Below are 21,532 nucleotides of genomic sequence, written 5' to 3' on the forward strand. Positions count from 1 at the left end.
TGGGATGATAATCAAAATGATTTTCAACCAAACCACTCTAATTTTTATTGTGTTAATAATCAAAATGATTTTCAATCAAATCATCCTAATTTTTATTGCGATAATAATAATAATCAAAATGACTTTCAACTAATTGACCCACCCCAACTTGAAAAACCATCTTTGGATGATACTTTACAAAAGTTAATGCAGGTTTGTAATATTCGTTGCCAACCTAAAGAAGAATCTTTGGAAGATACCCTGAAGAATTATATACAGGTTTGCAATAGGCAGCACGAAGCAGATGAGCAGCGATTCCAACAACTTGAAGCTTCTTTGAGAAAACTAGAGGTACAAGTGTGCAAAATTGCTAAAGCTTTGCAAGGTCATATACCAGGTAAGTTACCTAGTCAACCTGAGGAAGATAAAGCTATGAGAAGTGGTGAAATGATTGAAAACGAGTTAATAGATAATACCACTTCTAAACAAACTCAAATAATTGAAAATTTGCATAATGATGTTGATGATATTATTGTTAAAAATGATGAGCCTCAATTGCATAAATATGATAATCCGTATGTGCCTCCCAAGCTTTATGTGCCCTCAATCCTAGTTGATAAAAGCTTTGAAAACACCAAACTTGTACCAAATGAAGATTTTGATGAAGAGGAGCCTTATGTACCACCCAAGCCTTATGTACCCCAAGTTCCTTATCCAAATAGGCTCCGAAGTTGTGTGCCTGAAATGGTAACAGCAGTGTTACAAAAAGAATTGTCCACAATCCCTCTTGATGTTCAAGCAGACAAATTGACCAAAAATATGCTTGATAAAAATGTTGAGTTTCCAAATTTTAAATCTATGAATTTGCTTGAAAGATCTAACCACGTTTTTGCAGTTAAGGGGTTGATTTTTTCTGACGATGGTAAGTTGGAGTTTGATGAAATTCAAAAAGAAAATCTGAATGGCGTTGATAAATCTGATTCTTATTGTTATTCTAAAATCGGAGGGCTAAATGAGAATTACACAAATAAAAAATCTAATAAAGGAGGAATTTCTTTATCTTCTTTTCTTTCCTCTCACAACATTGGGGACAATGTTGAAAATAAGTGTGGGGAAGGGGTTTTACCCACAAATCACAAAAAATTAAAAAATTTTAAACTTTTTAATTTTCTTATGTTCATTTTCTTAAATATTTTTATTTTACAATTCTAGCATTAGCTTGAGTTTTACCCTTATGAGTCTTTTAAATACTCAGTGATAAAAATAATGCAGGTTTTTGTCATCTCTTAGTGTGTATATTGCATGCGGCTAGTTGTTAATTTCTTTTATTTTGAATAACTTTGCCAAAGAAAAAAATCAAAAAAAAAAAAAAAAAAAAAAACAAAAACAAAAAAAAAAAATCATAATAGAATTTGAAAATAACAAAGACCATTTTCATGCATTTTCTTTAATAATTTATATGTTGGTTTCACTTTATATTACCTTTTTCAAATTCTTTAACAATTCTTGAGTGTAATAAATTGTGGTGTAGTGTGTCGGTTCAAGGATCATATTTATGGCATAAGTGAGGTGAAAAGAAAAGATTTTAAAAAAATATTTAAAAATAAAAATGAGTGTTTTATTTATTTATTTATTTTGTTTGTAATAAATAAGAGATTATACTCCGCTAAATCAGCCACCTATACACATGTATAATAAATAAATCAATAAGTGTTGTGGTATGGTTTATGAGTATACACAAAATTGAAAACCCAAATAAGTCTGGCGTAAAATGGCGAGGTTTTTGGGGAAGTTCTCTTTGAAAAAAGTCAAAATAGAAAAATGATGAGTGAACTTTGAAAGAGACGAGCATATTTGCATTTTAATTTTAATAAATGCCTCGATCCTTGTTTCCTTCGTGTTTTGCACCTGCACTGTGATAGAATGTTTTCGAATTTGGTTTAGGTTATCTTTTGTGAAAATTTTGTATTTATTTTATTGAGTTTTTGTATAGCTCATATAAGGGGTATTAGCACACGGGCACAAGTTTTATATTTATTTTAGTTGCTAAATTTTTTAATTTCTAGTTAATTATTTTATACACTCTTTGAGTTGACACTAATCTTGCATTGAGATAAATAAATTTGAAAGCTTATTTGGGTAAAGTTCGGTCTAATACTTGATTTTATTTTAATTTCATTTTCTTTTAATAATGTCTTTGCTTGAGGACAAGCAAATAAATAAGTGTGGGGAGATTTGATAAACATTATTTTTAGTGTTATTTTTAATAATCTGTTTATAGTTAATTTGTAATAATTAATTAATTTATATATATTTCTATTTATTATTTTGATTAAGTAACATTGTAAATATTATTCAATTTTAGGTTGTTTTTATTAAATTTATTTTATTATTTGAATTTTGTTAGTCCGATAATTCCTTCATCCTAATTTAATGATAATATTAATAATTTTAGTAGTACATGTTGAGTAGGAGTTTAATAAATGTAGATTAGTTATATATGGTGTCTAATAAGTTTATTATTATTATTATTATTATTATTATTATTATTATTATTATTATTATTAGCCTATGAAATAAATTTCTTTAAGGCAAAGAGAGAAACCAGCAGCGATGGGCGAAAGAAGAGGATCGTGAATCAGACATCTGGACGACATTGTTTAATAAACTCGGTCTGCGGTCCGATTGAAGCGAGCGGCGATGGATGATCCTGTTGAATAGCGAAGAGTGGAAGAATCTCCGGTGATTGCTCAATTTCATATTGAAATCTAGGAAGAAAGGTTGGTGTTGAGGAGTATAAATGGAGGGATGGATCATCGTTCTCATGATCAGGTTTTGCCCCGGACCAATTCCGGTGGCGGTATTTTAGAATTTCAATCGGCGGCAGCTTCAATTCCTTCAGACGACAATTTCAATTCTGGCTTTCTCCTTGTTGGGCGGAGCTTCTCGGCGGTGGCTGAAACAATTTGTTCGGCAGCAGCACACACTTCACAACCACAATTCCTTTTCTTTAGGCATAATTATTGTTATTAATTTATAGTTTATTTGTGGTAATTATTAAAGGATGGTGCTTTATGAGTTAATTACTGCTATTTACATTTTACATGCATTGCTTTTTTTGAAGGTCAACCACTGGGTTGTATTCATAGATAAGCTAAAATAGCGTCTGGTGGGATATCATCCCAATACATAGCTATGTCATAATGAAAAGCCGAAGCTGCTAAACTATGTGCTAAATAATTCTGCGATCTAGGAATAAAATGAACATGACAATATGTAAATGTAGCAATATGGTTCCTGCATCCATCAAGCGCATAGCCAGTATACGATCTTGCTAATTGATATGGTGGTGTTAAATATTTCTGTAACGTCTGACAATCCGTTAATAGCTCAACCGATTGTACTCCACGATCACGTAACCAAGATAAGGCCTCCTTGGCGGCATAAGCCTCTGCCATTATAGGGGAGTAGCAATGTGGTAATGGCGCGGCAAATGCTGAGATAAAGTGTCCGTCTCCTCCTATAAGCACCGCACCTGCCGTTGCTTTGTCGGAACCACCGTGGTAGGCTGCATCCACGTAGCACTTGGCGTGTTGGTGATGAGGACTCAGCTGGAGCTGTTGCTGCCGTATGGCAGTAGGGGCTGCTTCTTGGGGCGCAACAACAGTAGGTGGAGCAGCAGCAGCGTGGACTTGGCGCCATGCAGCGACAGCTACACGGACCGCAACCAGCATCCTCCTCGGGTGAGTTACACGAGCATTCCATACCGCTTCGTTCCGGGTTCTCCATAGATAATATAATATCGCAGCTGCGTAGAGAATTCCATCAGAGTCTAGAACATTTAACAATTCATCAAACCATTCATAAAAAACATTTGTCACAGTGCTCGGTAATGGGAGGTTAGATTGTGCCCAAATGGTTTTTGCATAGTCACACAAAACCAATGCATGCATAACATCTTCATTTTCCACACCACACACAGCACACACCGGACTAATATTCACCCTTTTAATACGCAAGTTGATGGTAGTGGGGAGGATATCACTTATGGCTTTCCATAAAAAAGTCCTCCACTTGGGTGGTATTTTTTGCTTCCATAAGGTGAGCCATTTATTGAATCCCATATTCATATTGTTGCCATAGTTTCCCACAATATGCCTGTACCCATTCTTAACGGAGTAGCAACCATTAGGGTCCCCATGCCAATACCACAGATCTTCATATTCCTGGGAGACCGGTATTTTAACAATCCGGGTCACATCATCAGGCTCAAAAATATCAGTAAGCAAGTGAATGTCCCACGTTCCAGTTCCCTGATCAATCAAATTGGCCACTTTAGCATCAGCCAGTTGGGGAGGCATTTCTGTTTGGATCATAGGATCCTCACCATCCTGTAGCCATGGGTGCTTCCACATAGAGGTAGAACTACCATTCCCAATCCTCCTTCTCACACCATTACAGATTAGACTCTTTGCCGCCATAATACTCCGCCAACAATGACTGGGATTATTTCCAAGATCTGCTTCCATGAAAGAAATATCTAGGATAGTACCTGGCTTTATAAATTCTCGAGACCAACGATTCTGTATTCGTAAGCAATCTCCACGCCTGTTTACCTAAGAGTGCCACATTAAAAGCTCTGAGGTCCCTAAACCCCAGTCCACCATACTTCTTAGGGAGACATAATTTGTCCCAAGCCTTCCAATGTATTTTCTGATCAGTCCCAGATCCCCACCAATACCGATTCATAAGCCGCTCAATGGCAGAACAGACAGACACTGGTAGCAAAAACACACTCATTGAAAACGTAGGCATAGCCTGTGCCACACTTTTCAATAAGATCTCTTTTCCTGCCTGTGACAACAATTTTTTATTCCAAGATCATATTCTCTGCCGGATCTTATCTTCAATGTAAGCAAATGCCGCTTTCTTATTTCTCCCAATAAACGATGGCAAGCCAAGATACTTTCCAAAGTTAGGAGCCTGTGATACCTCCAATACCTGCGCCACATTATCTCGTTCCTCACCATGTGTATTCCTGCTAAAACAAATACTAGATTTCTGGAAATTGACAGTTTGCCCAGACAGTTCCTCATATAGTGACAGACAATTCTTTATCTCCATAGCCTCTTGTACAGTTGCTTTAAAAAACAACAAGCTATCATCCGCAAAGAAAAGATGTGATACAGGGGGTGCACCTCGCGCTACCCTGCATCCATGTATACTTCCTCTATCCTGCGCTTTCTGTAATAATACTGAGAGACCTTCCGCACAAATAATAAACAGGAAAGGAGATAGTGGATCACCTTGCCGTAGTCCTCTGGTTGGCACAATTGCGTTACTACGCGTCCCATTCACCAAAAAGCTATATGAAACCGTAGTTACACACATCATTATAAGATCAATCCACTTCTCATGGAAGCCCAGTGCCATAAGCATACCCTTTAAAAACGGCCATTCCATCCGATCATATGCTTTGGCCATATCTAATTTTAACGCACTCCATCCTACCACTCCACACTGCTTCCTGTTCAAATAATGCCCTATCTCAGAAGCCACGAGAATATTATCCGTAATTAACCTACCGGATATGAAGGCACTTTGCGACTCGGATATAATACCATCCATCAGGGGTTTCATTCTCTGTGTCATCATCTTGGCCATAACTCTATAAATCACATTACTGAGCGCAATCGGTCTAAGATCAGAAACCACTTGAGGGGAGTCCTTTTTCGGGATTAACACCACATCAGTGTCATTGAGACCCAGAGGGATCGAGCACGTATTCAAGCACTTGACAATAAAGCTTGACACATTTCCACCTACAATATCCCAAAAATTCTGATAAAACCCCGGATTCATTCCATCCAGCCCCGGTGCTTTATCAGGAAACATCGAGAATAGGGTAGTCTTAACCTCGTCCACCTCAAATGGCCGAACTAGCCATTCGTTTTGTGCCTGGCTAATTCGTGGTGCTATATTATCAAATATGAGATCTCCATTCATAGGATTACTTGTCGCAAAGATCTGCTTGAAATAATCCAGCACCACACCTGTCATATCATCACCCTCGACCCATTCCCCACTACCATTCATAAGCGTATGTAAAGTATTCTTTCTTTTTCGATGAGAGGCATACCTGTGATAAAATTTGGTGTTTGCATCAGCATCCTTGAGCCAGTGGTACTTAGCCCTCTGCCTCCAATAAACATCCTCCTGGACTTCCAATCGCGACAAAGCCACCTCCATCCGATTATATTCAGCTAGGGAATTTGGATCAATACACCCCCGCAACCGCTCCTGCCCCTTTCGAAGTTGCTGTATCTTCTCCCCAAACTTATGATTCCGATCTCCTCCCCACCGAGCAAGGCGTCTCCCACAATGTTCAATGCAACTCTGTGTACCACCACCCCTTCCTTCCTCCCATGATTCTGCTACTACCGCCCTGCACCCCTCATCATATAGCCATGCCATTTCAAAGCGAAATCTCCTCCTCCCACCTCTCCTGACCCCGTACTGTCGGATACCCATAAAGATCGCCGAGTGATCCGATTTTCTTGTTAACAAATTGGTCACCGAGGCTCCATTAACTATGTCCCTCCACCAATCCGTAGCCAGTACCTTATCCAGCTTCTCCTCAATCCAGTCAAGTGTGCCCTTACCAGTTTCCCATGTAAACTGGTATCCATTCATCGATAATTGAGACAGTCCACAATGTTCAATAGTCTCCCCAAATCCGCGTAGGAGGCTATTTGGATGCGGATTCCCCCCTTTCTTCTCATATTGATATAGCAGATCATTAAAGTCGCCAATCACAACCCATGGCAATCCGGATTGCGATGCCAACCATTTCAGTAGATCCCACGATTCCGTCCGCCTTGTTCGCTGTGGATAACCATAGAAACAAGTCATTCTCCAATTTGGAAAACCACAAATACTGACCTCCACATCAATATGGGTCCTTGAATAACCCAACAGTCTTGCCGTATTATTCTTTTTCCACAACAAAGCTAGACCACCATTTAACCTCACATTATCAACATAGAACAGACCTTCATAACCAAGCTTGACGCGAAGCCGCTCAGCATGTATTCGCGCCACCTTAGTCTCCATAAGAAAAATAAAATCCGGCTAATTCATCTTTATTGTTGTTAATTTCTTTCCTTTAGGTATCTATTGTTGGTATTGCATGAAACAATTGCTGTTAATTTATTTATGCCTTGCTAAATTTCTTAGGCTCTTCTATTTTGATTGTCAATTTTGATTCCTAGTCTTTATTCACTCACTATTTCGTTTCAAAGTTAATTCAATTATTTTCCTGCTTTTATTTTTGCCCGCGTTTTCATTTAGTTTAATCCATGTTGACTGCGGTTTAGTTTAATCTATTTGTTATTCTACTTTCTCTGCTTTAATTTTATTGTTTATTTTCCTGAGTTTGATTGATCTTTATTCTTTGGCTTTTTGATTTCTAATTAGCTTTGGACACTTTAAATTGTCAAATTACATTTCGATTCAATTACTTTGCATTTAAGTTTATCCTAATCTTAATTATTGATATTATTCGTTTTTAGAACTTTAAATTGTTAATTTAATCATTTTCAATTTATTAAATTGCATCGTACAATTCCCTGTGGGATCGACCCTTGCCTTTGCACACTATCATTACACTGACTCGTGCACTTGCGAGGACATATATAAAATTGTCCATCAGACTTTCACTTGAAAGGTTGTGAGTTTGAGCCTCAATGGAGGCATTGTTTCAGTAGGTTGAGAAAGTATATGAACAGATCCTACATTGTAACAGAGCTACTCACAAGATCCATATCATCAATGCCCCTTCTCATCATTGCCTCTATAAAAGGTGGATAACTTTTCATCAAAGCTTCACAATCAACCAACTCTTGAATATCCTACAATAAAGAACAAGCAATTGAAATCAAAACATGATCATATACAATAATCTGTACTCCATTGTACTCATATACAAGCACAAAAAACATACCACGTATGGTTGAACATCTGGAATGACTTCGGATGAAATCACTTTTCCCTTGTCATGTCCATCCTGCACTTTGGCTAGCTCAACAATCCATATACTTGTCTCATTTCTTCTCTTATTGTAAAGGATGAGCTTAGCTCGCCGTGGAGGAAGCTTATTCATGATTTCTGGTCCTTGGTGAGGTGAGAAGAAGTATGCATCTGCTAGTGCAACAACACTTTTATTTGGTTCTAATAAAACCACCTCCATAAATTGAATGTCATCGCTTCCCTAAAATGGTAAGGATACGTTACTAGTGACACAAATAACTTGATTAGATCACGAGGTGTTCTGAGTAAGCTCTCGACATCTCTTATAGGATGAGAGTGCACAACCACTCACGTTAACCAAGTTGGTTATATTTATGTGTATATTTGACATCAAATTTGTATTGTTTGTGCTACTTTATTTGATTTCTTCGTGTCATTTAGATGATTGGGGGAATTGATTGCAAAATCAAGTAAATTGAAACTCAATTAGATGTATTTCGAAGTCGTGCATTTTGGCCAAAGTCGTATTTCGAGAGTCGTTAGAAGTTAATAAAGTGAAAAAGAGCATGTTGAAAGTACAATGACATAACCCAAGGACCCAAAGGAGCAAAATAAATTAATAAAAAGTGCATTTTAAAATATGGACAAAGCGTCACACTAACGGTCACAACCGTGACCGCCAACGTGACAAACTCTGCTCTGTCAGATAACATCTCGGTATTTTAATCATATATCAGTCTTGGAATGTTCAAATCAAGTGACTTCAATAGCATTGAAAAGATAATTCAAAGATCTAAAACTTTTATGAAGATCATAAAGTTTAATTCAAATGTGTACAAGGTGAAAAATAGCTTAGAAATAAGAACTATTATGTAGAGTATGGCCATCACGATTGGCGTCATGATGTGAAGTCAGTCGTGATCGAGTCTAGTATTTTGCAAAAATTCGCAACTCCATCTACTATAAAAGTAAATTGGAAGTTAGTTTTATGAGGAATTTGGATATTTTCACTCTCTAACTTCTCTCTAATTGCCAAAGGCCTTGTGGTCGAGTTACATAGCTGTGCCTCCTTAAATGAGAGGTCTCAGGTTTGAACTCCAGTGGTGTGGGGGTATTGACTTTTTGTGCTCCAGCAGACGGAGAAAATAGGGTGTGGAAGAGGACTATTGTTCTATAGTGGGGATAGTTGCCCCCCCTCTCCCACCCTACCCTACCTTACCACCCCATATATATATATATATATATATATATATATATATATATATATATATATATATATATATATATATATATATATATATATATATATATATATGTATGTTTGGAAGAGGACACCGTTAAGTCGGAGTAAATATGTAATTTAATTGTTTTTTTCTCCCTCGATTCGAAATTTAATTGTTTTTTCCTTCCTCGATTCGAAGTACCAACTAGGGACAGCGGTGGGGAACCACAGGTCCGTTACGGGAGGGACTTTATGTGCACCATTTTGATAATTGAGGGACAACATTTACACCACTCATAATTCAAGGATGACAATGATAATTGACATATTATAAAGGGACATTTTTTACAATTTTTCCTTGTTTTAATATTTGCCCCACTAGAAAAAAAGTTCTCCGTCCGTACCTGTTTGCCAGTTATGGGAGGCAGAATATTTTGAAAATAAGTGTGTGAATTCCTTAAAAACTATGTCAAAATACGCCTCTTATTTTTAGGATAGATGGGACAGATAGGAGCAGACAATATCTGAACAATTATGAACTATTTCATCAACTTTTGACTAGCTAGCTTTTAATTAACAGCTAACAACGTTTACAATATTAATAATTTATAATCACAGTTTGTCTAAAAGACCATTATATTGTGCTTAAACAGTAAGCATCTATCATTGCATGTGAAACTATAGATCTATCATGCAGAGTAGTTTACATAAATTTGATTAAAAGAGAAAGAGAATAATTTAATAAAATAAATATGAATCAGGAAAAAGCTAAGATGTATAAATTAAACACACCTCATGGGTACTACTGACGGCTGCTTTAACGGTTGTGACAGCGACAGAGATCTCAGTGGCAGATAAAGGGTCCAAAGGATGACAACTCTGAAGCCTCAACATGATTTGGATTTCTGGATATATAAGCACATCTGGATATAATAATAATAATAATAATAATAATAATAATAAAGAAATAAATTCAAGTCTATTGCTTCTTGCTCCGCCATTCATCTCATATTTTCACTGTTATTTGTCTTAAATTTTTATTTGATTTATTTATGAGTTATTCTCTACTTTGCACTTTTGTTGTTTACCGCAAAAGTTCTTTGCCTCACAATTGTTTCTAGCTTTAGTTATTCATACAGTATTTGTTATAATAATAATATTATTATTATTATATTAAACCAAGTAAGATGAGTTAGTTGGTTAAAAATAATGGGAGTAATTATAGGTGCAGTACATGGCCATGATGTTAGCTTTACATGGAGCATTAATTCCTTAATTTTAGCATTTGAGTTATCTTATCTAGTATAAATAGTATTTGTATTCAAGCTTTTATTATCAATCAAGTGAATAAACATTTATTCATTCCTCTCTCTCTTCTCTTCAATATATAAATATAATATATAGATATATTATATTTAATATATATTATAGATATATTATATTATATTTAATATATATTATATTAAATATATTATATTTAATATATCTAACATTTGGTATCAGAGCCAGTCAACCTTTCAACCCCGAGATATTTCCCGTAGTGAAATATGGCTGCAAATTTTAATATTGTATGGACGGGTCCCAAATTGGACGGAAAACTCGATTACAATTATTGGCAAATTATGATGTCTACACATTTGCAAGCTCAAAATCTTTGGAGCTTTGTTGATCCCGGTCTACCCGAAGGAGCTGATGCAGCCGCTATACGGCGAGATAAATTGGCCTTGGGTCAGATTCACCAAGGTGTTCATTATTCCATTTTTGGGCAATTAGCTCGTGCTCAAGCAGCAAAACAAGCTTGGGACATCTTAAAGGTGTCACACAAAGGAGTCGATCGGGCACAGAAGTCTAAGTTGCAGTCGTTGAGAAGGTTGTACGATAATTGTGAGATGACCTCTACAGAAACAGTAGATATGTATTTCACTCGTCTTATTGATATGGTGAATAAGATGAGGTTATACGGAGATACAATTGAAGATGGTGCAGTGGTTGAAAAAGTTCTTCGAACTATGCCGATGAAGTATGACCATGTGGTGGCTTCAATAACAGAGTCACACAAAACCGAGCTCTTATCAATTGCAGAGTTGAAAGGTATGGTAGAAAGTCATATTGACAGAATTGCGTCAAAATCGGAACCACTAGTAGAAGAAGCTTTGAAGAGTCAAGTCACCCTTAATGTGACTGGCACTAATCAAAGAGGTGGAGGATCTGGTAGAGGTCGTGGAAGAGGAAGAGGAGGTTCTGGTGGAAGAGGTCGTGGTAACTTCAACCAAGGAGGAGGACGTGGTAACTCCAACCAAGGAAGAGGTGGAGGTAATACCAAACAAGGTAAATTTCCATTTCATTGCTACAATTGTGGCAAGTATGGGCACAAGATTGCAGATTGTTGGTATAATGAGGACAACAATCGTGGAAATCAAGCAAACATTGCTGAAAATACTGCTGAAAAGTCTGGTGAGAATTCTGAAACCTTACTTTTGGCCAGTGATAGTTTTTCTGCTGATAAGAGCATATGGTTCTTGGATACTGGGTGTAGTAACCATATGTGTGGGAAGAAAGAATTGTTTTCCGAACTAGATGAATCAGTCCGGTCTGAAGTAACGTTTGGCAATAAGTCAAAGGTGCCAATTTTGGGAAAAGGTAAAATCTCTATTCAGTTGAAGGATGGTACTCACAATTTTATATCCGATGTGTTCTATGTTCCTGAACTACACCAAAATTTGTTGAGTTTGGGTCAGCTGTCAGAAAAAGGATATAAGATACATATTGCTCAAAGGTGTTGTACCATTGAAAATGCTAAAGGAGTTTTGATTGCAAAGGTAAATATGTCCCAAAATCGACTATTTCCTTTGAAAATTAAGCATACTCTCCTTGATTGCTTTAATTCTGAAGTTTGTGATGATAATTGGTTATGGCATATGCGGTTTGGGCATTTCCATTTCTCTGGGTTAAACTATCTTGCGAGAAAGGAACTTGTTTCTGATTTACCTGTTGTGAATGTCCCTGATCGTATATGTGAGATTTGTGTAATGGGGAAGAAGCATAGAGATCCCTTCCCCGTGGGCAAGTCAAGGAGAGCTACAAAACAGTTGGAGATTGTTCACTCAGACCTGTGTTCGTTGGAGGTTCCTTCACATGGAGGTTGTAAGTACTTTATTACTTTCATTGATGATTTCAGTAGAAAAACATGGGTTTACTTTCTGAAGCAAAAGTCTGAAGCATGTGATGTTTTCAAACAATTTAAGGCTTTTGTTGAAAAGCAGAGTGGTTATGAAATTAAAATCTTGAGAACTGATAGAGGTACAGAATATATTGCCTGTGATGATTTTCTGAAGAAGAAGGGTATTCAACATCAGATGACAGCTAGATACACTCCACAACAAAATGGAGTGGCTGAGAGGAAGAATAGGTCTATCATGGATATGGTAAGGTGCATGTTGAAATCCAAGGATCTGCCTAAACCTTTTTGGGCAGAAGTTGTTGCTTGTGCTGTCTATGTGTTGAATAGGTGTCCAACTAAGAGTGTCCGGGATAAGACACCCGAAGAAGCTTGGAGTGGGAGAAAACCCTCTATCAAATATCTCAAGGTTTTTGGATGTTTGGCATATGCACATGTGCCAGATCCATTGAGAAAGAAGTTGGATGATAAAGGTGAGAAATGCATATTCATTGGTTATAATGACGCTTCAAAGGCTTATAAACTATACAATCCTGAAACTAAAAAGGTTGTTATAAGTCGTGATGTCACTTTTGATGAATATGGTGCTTGGGATTGGTTAGCTAAAGATGAAAGTTCAGTTGTTATTCCTGCTGTTGAAAATATTGTTGAAGAGCAACCGATTCCAGATAATGTCCAGTCTCCTTCACAGCCAGAGTCGTCAGTTCGACGATCTCAGCGCGAGCGCCACTTACCAGCTCGCTTGCAAGATTATGTTTTGGGTCATGATAATGACTTGTCGGATGAAGAGATTATTCAATTTGCTCTTTTTGCAGATTGTGATCCTTTATCTTTTGAGGAGGCTGCTACAGAAACTCATTGGCTTAAGGTGATGGATGAGGAGATACGTGCCATTGAGAAGAATGGTACCTGGGAGTTAACAGATGTACCTCTTGGGAAGAAGCCAATTGGAGTAAAGTGGGTTTACAGAACGAAATACAAGTCCGTATATCCAACTTGAAGACGGAGACATTTCTTAAATTGAAGAAGGAGATATTGGGATGACCAATATATCCAACTTGGTTTAAAGGAGGCAATATTATAATAATAATATTATTATTATATTAAACCAAGTAAGATGAGTTAGTTGGTTAAAAATAATGGGAGTAATTATAGGTGCAGTACATGGCCATGATGTTAGCTTTACATGGAGCATTAATTCCTTAATTTTAGCATTTGAGTTATCTTATCTAGTATAAATAGTATTTGTTCAAGCTTTTATTATCAATCAAGTGAATAAACATTTATTCATTCCTCTCTCTCTTCTCTTCAATATATAAATATAATATATAGATATATTATATTTAATATATATTATAGATATATTATATTTAATATATATTATATTAAATATATTATATTTAATATATCTAACAGTATTCAATATTTTTCTTAGTTTCATGTTTGTATGAAATTAATGTGCTTTAACATCATTCTAATTTTGATTTTCAGTACTTGGAAATATTTTTCCAATACTTGGAAGCACTGGAAATATATTTCAAGTACACTAGAAATAATTCCAGTGCACTGGAAAATATTTTCCAGTACTGGAATTCCAGTGCACTGGAAATATATTTTGCCAAGCAATGACGGATTGTGTCCAATAATTAATCATATAGTATTTGACACTTGTTCTCCAAATATTAACTATACAGATGGATGATTCTTCATCTGGTCAACAAAACATTTCAAGTGAGCCAATCCGAAGAGTCGGTTGGGCAAAAAAGTCAACTGATATTTAGTAATTAGTATTTAGTAGTGTGTTTTAATTTTGGATTGTTATTTTTTGTTATATAATGTTTAAGACTTTGGACTTGGACTATGTTAATATGTATTGTTTGGTTGTGTGTTTGGAAAAGTAAGAAATGTTAAAAATTGAATTTCTTAAACTGAACCGAACTATAATGTTAAACTGAATTGTATCATTTTTTTTACTGAAATACAAAAATCGAAAAAACTGAACCGAATCTTGAAACGCTTACCCTAATTGTAGGCTTTAAATAAGTTCTGAATCTACTTGAGATATACATATGCTTCATAATACCTACATATTTGTTTAAAAAAAAATAAACCTAATAGAACAATAATAAACCAACAATTGCAATCACAAGCCATAACACTATGAAGATAGTAACAAGTAACAACAACCCCAATTATTTATTTATTTTAAAGTAATATTTAATATAAGAACTCAAAATCAATTGTTATCAATAAAATATCTCACTCATAATTTAAATCCGATACCTTAATTCTTCGGAATGAGCGACAGAGGACGATACCTTAAGTTTCTCGCTCTCTATATTTTTTTAGTGTTTGTATCCTCCACAAATGGCTACCAACTGAAGTAGGATTTATAGAATCCAAAATACAATAGAGAGATATATTAGCAGGTAGAAATAAATAGTTGGAGTTACGGTCAAATCAAGGTACCAAATTTAAAGGCAATGTGCACACAATCACAATCCAAAACCACGTTATTGGATTTTATGAATTAGAATAATATACATTTTGAGTTAGAATAATGTACATTATGTGTTAAAATAATGTATATTATGTGTTAGAATAATGTACCTATATTATTCGTGTTAGACTAGGCACTGCTGGAAATTTCGCGTTTTCCGTCCAACATTTCCGTCCAACTATAATTTGGTCGCTATTTTAATAAAAATCTCAACTTTCTATGGTAAAAGATGGATTGACGGAAAGTTGGTCAGAATTTCCGTCCAACGCGCGAATGTTGGACGGAAAGTTCGTCCAACGTCCAGTGTTGAAAGGAAATTTTGTCCAATCTTTAGTGTTGGTCGATAAACATCGGTAGAAATTGAAAATGGTAGCTATTTTAATTTCCGTCCAACATTGCTGTTGGACGAAAATTAAAAAACTTGAGCTAAAAAATAGCGGAATACTAGAATAGTGGGGCACTAAATAGTGAAGCGGGAAATATAGAACTTTGGATGGGAAAAATAGAAGATTGGCAGACAACCTCTATTTGCAACCCTAAATCTCTTTTAGACTAAATTTTGCTACAAACCCTCTCCAACGAAATCTCTTCCTGAGAACCACCATAACTCACCGTCATCTACGGCCACCATTTGCGATCGAAGTGCAGAACCACTGTCGCCTCGTGCCAGTCGCCACCTCAACTGCCGTATCGTTGTAAGCCAGAAGGGCAGAACGTCGTCATCTCAACTCCGGCAGTAAGATTTTTAGGGTTTTTATTTTGTTGAGTTTGTTTGCAGAAATTGGGACCGGGCCGACATTCTCCTCTCCATCTCGAAGCAGATAAGTGTCAAATGTAGGAAAGGGAATGGGTGGTGGTATTTGGTTGGTTGTTGCTGGTAGAAGTTGGTGGTTTTTGTTTTGGGGATTTTCTTTCTTTTGTTACTGCAGACTAAAACGCAGGAATGGGTGATTGGAGTGAAAAAGAAGGGAGTAGGAGAGAGATTTGAGGAGTGGACTAATTAATGGGTGGGGGAAAGTAGTTTGAAGAATTTGGAAAATAACAATAAAATCAACATGAACAGAGGTTAATAATGGAGTCAAAACAGTACAGATTTATGCACTAATTTATAACTTCCTGCTTCTCCAATTCAAAACATTCATATGTATTTTAGCAAAACCAAGTCAACTGCTTCTTCTTCCTGCAAATTCTATATTTTTTCTATTTATGTTTCTGTAAATTCTGCATTGTTTCTACATTGTTATAAACTGCAATTATGAGGATAAGATTGTTGTTCTTGTCGGGACAGGCACTGAGATTCACTATATTTTGCTTAATACACTCAACACATGCGATTAACTCAGAAACAGTGGTGGAGAAGTGTAGAAAGTAAGGTCTATTGGGAGAACTTACATTCATCTATAGCATCAAGAAAGTAAGGTCTATTGGGAGAAGAGGAGAAGAAGAAAGGGCTTTCTCTTTCTCCTGCCGATTCTGTCTGTAAGTGCTCCCCCGTTGGTTAATTGGTGAACTTCATATCGTGAAATTCTATAACTAAAATTAAGATACGACTGTTTATGCTTATGCACTTTAATTTAATGTGGTTGCTGAAATGGAAGTTTGATTAATAATATGTTGAGGATTTAAGAAGAATGTAAACATTATTGCTTATCCAACTATGTATAGATATGAATAAAGCTGGAGATCATATTGTTTGTCCTTTGTATTAAAAATTTGGTTTCTTTGAGATAAACTGTTTTGGGAACTTCAAGTTATTAATAGTGGCAATGCATTCCTTTTCAATTCAGGCGTCCAAAGGAGGAAATTCACCATTCACATATGTCATTGTTGACAACCAAAAGTGGGTGTGTTAGTCCTTGCAATATGTGGGGAATTTTATGAGGTTCTGCCATACATATTTCTATTGTCTTGAATAAAATGATCATTTCTTTATATGATTATGGTATCTAAGAGATTCTATTTTGCTTCGTTTTTACTAGTATACTAAATGCTATTGTGCATTTATTTACCTTACATTTTTATTTTGGTGTATGTTTTTTTTTTTTTTTTTTTTGGGTTATATGCAGATTGCAGGGGGATATGGGCTGACACTAAGGTTCTGTGTGTCTTCCCCTTTCTACTCATGCAAGTGCGAATTGAAATTGGTAAGTTTTGCTCAATCTCCATTTACTCACAGGCTTTTACATACTCAAGCATTGGTCTAGAGATTTTTGAGTGAAATTTCTATTTTATCCCCTAGTTGAAGGAAATTAAAAGTTGTATTATATTTCTAAAACTTCGAAGTTTAGTAAAAATCAGAATGCTGAAGTGTTTATTACGAAGTATTTTTTTTCCTAATATTTGATATATAGCAAATATATAGTAATACCCAAGCAGTGTGGGTTGGAGACCATTATAGGCCTTGAGCAATACCCAATAAAAACAAAAATAAAGCTAGCATGAATTCTAGGTATAGCCTGTAGCTTTGTTAATAAGTTTATTTGATGAATACTCCCTGCCGGGTATGCTTAGAGTGTGCATGATAACTTATAAATTCTTGCTTTCATATGAGCAGGGAACTTGGGCAACATGCTTCGTATTATAATTCCTGCAGTTTGTAAAGAGAAAGGCAGCCCATCTAGAGGCTTATTTGGGTGCAGCGAGCATTTTGAGGCTTATTTGGGGTGCATCAAGCATACTTACTTAGTATTGATTAAGTAGTATATATTTTCATGATTTTTTTTGGTGTATGGTAATAGTCCATTGTTGGAAGAACTATAGACATGACTATAATTTTTGTTGTAAATAATTTTGATGTTTAAATATATTTTTAATTTGAAATTTAGTGTGTTTATTAATTTGGTGATGATATAATTTATAAAAAAAACAGGTAGAAATAAAATTATGTTAATATAAAAATAATAAAAACATTTTGTATGATTTAGAATTTTCCTACCAACGGTTGGAAGGAAAGTCACAACATTCGGTTCTCGATATTTCCGTCCAATTGTTGGTTGGAATTTCTGACCAACGCATGTAGTTTGATGGAAATTTTCACGTTTTAAGAATGGTGGGTTATTGTCCGGAATTTTCGTCCATTTTTAAATATTGGACGCTATTTCCGATCAAAAATTAAAATTGGACGGAATTTTCGACAAGCGTTTTTCCGAACGTTCAATTTGGTCGCTATGTTGGACGGAAACCTTATTTCCGACCAATATATCGCGTTTTCCGTCCAACGAATGTTGGACGGAAAACGCGAGATTTCCAGCAGTGAGGATTCTATCTAGCATCTCTATATATTCGCTCCCTGTACTCTCAGATATTATTATTGAATACAACACAATTATATTCTCATCTGGTATCAGTTAGCCAGGGTTTTCTTTTCCAACATCCATGTTCCTCACTTCGTAGCAGTAGCCGATGGCATCAAACCAAGATACATCGTATCAGAAGCGGTCCGGTCAACGACGTGACGTTGATGATCCGTGTCAAATTTGTAACGGTTTCGGCCACACGGGAGCCAATTGTGTTTGGCGTTATGATGATCCGTGTCAAATTTGTGACCGTTTTGGTCACACGGGAGCCAATTGTTTTTGGCGCTATGATGATCCGTGTCAAATTTGTGAGCGTTTTGGTCACACGGGAGCCAACTGTTTTCGGCGTTATTCAGGTTTCAATCACGAAGGCCGAGACTGATGCCGTGGTACCATACGCTGATCCCACTCAGTACCGCAGCTTTGCAGGTGCTCTGCAATATCTTACGGTAACTCGGCATGATCTTTCCTATGCAGTCAATCGTTTGCGTCAACACATGCACTCTCCTTCTACTGCAGATTGGGTGGCTCTCAAGAGGGTGTTACGGTATGTAAATGGGACACTACATCTTGGTCTTAAGATTACGTCTTCTCCTTCTCTAGACATTCATGCATATTCTGATTCGGATTGGGCTGACAATCCTGATGATCGCAGCCTGTGGATATCAAATGCAGCTGATGAAGCTGCCTGTGGATCGATATTAAATGATTCTTGTTTTTTTTTTTTTTCTTTTTTTTTTTTTTGGTTACTGGGTATCTTTTCGACAACCAAAAGTGGTCTAAAAATCCCAATTTTTTATAAAATTATTGGTGGCCTTTTTCCAACCACCGGTGTTCAGAAATTACGCAACTCACAACTTTCTCCCCGACCATATTTTTCGACCACTTTGTAATATTGGACGCTATTTCCGACCACATCATGAGTTGCTCGAAAATAGCAACGAAAGTTTTCCGGATACCCAAAATTGTCGGAACAGGTATTTTCGACCGTAAATCATCGATTTTCGACCACAATGCGCCACTAACAAATGGTGGATGTGGCGGGGTGAACAAGTGGCTTTCACGCGCCGCCGCACCATGCAGTGGTTCTGCATCCTCGAGATCTTCAGAATCCTCTAGTGGTGTTTGAAAACCATGATCTGTATCACTCTCGTCGTCACTAAAAACAACCGGATGGCGATCATCCTGACCTGGAGCACCACAACGACATTCCACATTAGATTAGTGCATTACAAAATATAAGCGAAGCATATAATTCCCGACAAGAACTAATTAGTTCAATAAACACTATAAACAACACACATAATTCTCCCCAAAACCCCCCAAAAACGCTACAGTACTGGGTGAAAACTATGACCCCAGCCCATACGAACTCAAATTCTTCATTCTACTTATGTCATAATCTAACTGGAATTAGTAGATATACCGAGTGAGTAGAGACGAGTATGATTCTTGCCAACATCATCTGAAATTGAACTCGGGGCAATGCGACCCCAGAGTGTTCCTTGTTTACCAACAAGAACCAGTGTACTCCAGACTCTATGTGAACTAAAACTATGAACCCAAATGCGAAAATAAAACTGTGGAACTAGATGTGAAACTAAAACTGTGGAAACACACCTAAAGTAACAAGATAGAAAATAAATGTGAGATAACACATAACAGGGACCATGTGAACAAGTTTATTGAAGTTAACCCCCCACACACAGCCATGCTTACGGCCTTAAACAGCCTCCAATTTCACTCCCTATATCAGACATCATATCAAGTGTCAAGAAAATCAAGTCTTACCAAACCAATTAGTTGGAAAATTCTGTAGCCAACTGGCCGGGAATGACCACCATTCCATCATCCCAACTCCGACCCCCAAGACCCCCGAAGACCACTGCATCATTGGGAGAATCAACGCACATCAACCCCTACCCCACGGCCACTGCCCGGCCAACCGACCAACCGACCAAGGCCCCCTAAACCAGTAAACCTTAAACACCCAATTTTGAAAATTGCAAGTGAAAAAACATAGAAACCATAGGAAGATGCACAAACCTCGCATGCCCAACCAGTGCGCGATCCGTCGCCGTGCAGATACCCTAGACGCTATCCCGGGGATGGCCAGTTCGAAACTGACACGATCCGTCGCAGCCGGAGACTAACGCCCGGCCCGGCGTCTGAACGCTCGGGACGTCTCCGTGACCTTGTGCAACGAAGCCGACGACGGAGTCGTCAGCAAAAACGAAGGGCGGGACCTACCCCTCCTAGAACGGCGGCTGCCACCAGACCTAGCCATTCGCGTATCGCACCTCCCTCTGAGCGAGAACGACGCCTTCACGGAGCGAAGCGGACGGTAACGCCAACGGGTGGAAACAAACACACAAACCCCGACCCCTAACCCCAGCCAAAATCCTGCCCTGAAAATTACAAATTCATCCACCCACAATGCGCCACTAACAAATGGTGGATGTGGCGGGGTGCACCCGGTGCGTGTGCACTCTATTTTACACCCATAGATCAGCACAATCACACGGTCAATATGAGTGCACACGTGCACACATTACTAGAAGTTCACACCTGAACTTTTACACACACACACACACACACACACATATATATATATATATATATATTGTGTGTGTGTGTGTGTGTGTGTGTGTATATATATATATATATATATATATGTATATATGTATGTATGTATGTATGTATGTATGTATGTTAACGGTCCTTTTTGACCCATGAAGCCAATCCATCACACATGTTCCTCGCCTAGAAATCTACCACAGAACGATGTCTGTTTCTTCTAGGATGCGGTCCTTTTTGACCCATGAAGCCAATCCATCACCGACATGAGAATTTTGATTTGGAAACTCTCCCCCTGAAAAATTTTCTCCCAGTGCATATTGAGTTACCCACATATTGTGTTTCAAGAAGCAGTTCTTCTCAGAAACTTAGCTTCTGGACTAGCCGTTGGCAAACAGTTTGGACCAGGCACCAACTTGTATCTTGTGAGTAGTTATGATGTGCAACCGTGGTTGCAAAAACGACGTCGTTTTGACGTCCAATCCACCTTAAAAAAAAATTCAGTTTCGATTGCCGTTAACGGCGTTATGTTGTGCATAATTTGAACTATACATCCATAACTTCATAACTATACATTCAGAATTGCATAACTACACATCCATAACTTCATAACTATACATTCAGAATTGCATAACTACACATCCATTAACTTCATAACTATACATTCAGAATTGCATAACTACACATCCATTAACTTCATAATTATACATTCAGAATTGCATAACTACACATCCATGATTTCATAACTATAC

The 21,532-nt window shown here is 37.1% G+C and overlaps 1 protein-coding gene, 1 long non-coding RNA gene and 1 pseudogene across 2 annotated transcripts; 1 reads left to right on the plus strand and 2 right to left on the minus strand.

Moving 5' to 3' along the window:
* Nucleotides 1-7,769: 7,769 nt before the first annotated feature.
* LOC109160659 lies at nt 7,770-10,140 on the minus strand. The gene is made up of 3 exons (XM_019308941.1): nt 10,022-10,140; nt 7,982-8,248; nt 7,770-7,889 (listed from the first exon to the last, which is right to left on the minus strand). Exons 1-3 carry the CDS (start codon nt 10,121-10,123, stop codon nt 7,770-7,772), a joined length of 489 nt encoding a protein of 162 aa, XP_019164486.1. The 5' UTR covers nt 10,124-10,140.
* A 5,245-nt stretch (nt 10,141-15,385) lies between these two features.
* LOC109160662 lies at nt 15,386-17,711 on the plus strand. The gene is made up of 5 exons (XR_002050794.1): nt 15,386-15,643; nt 16,196-16,386; nt 16,695-16,789; nt 16,974-17,051; nt 17,462-17,711. It is a non-coding gene; the product is annotated as an uncharacterized LOC109160662 (long non-coding RNA).
* Nucleotides 17,712-19,007: 1,296 nt separating this feature from the next.
* The window catches only part of LOC109160660, a 35,111-nt pseudogene continuing 32,586 nt past the window's right edge, over nt 19,008-21,532 (minus strand).

Source organism: Ipomoea nil, unplaced genomic scaffold (genome assembly GCF_001879475.1).
Source record: "Ipomoea nil cultivar Tokyo-kokei standard unplaced genomic scaffold, Asagao_1.1 scaffold2868, whole genome shotgun sequence".
Classification (NCBI taxonomy): domain Eukaryota; kingdom Viridiplantae; phylum Streptophyta; class Magnoliopsida; order Solanales; family Convolvulaceae; genus Ipomoea; species Ipomoea nil.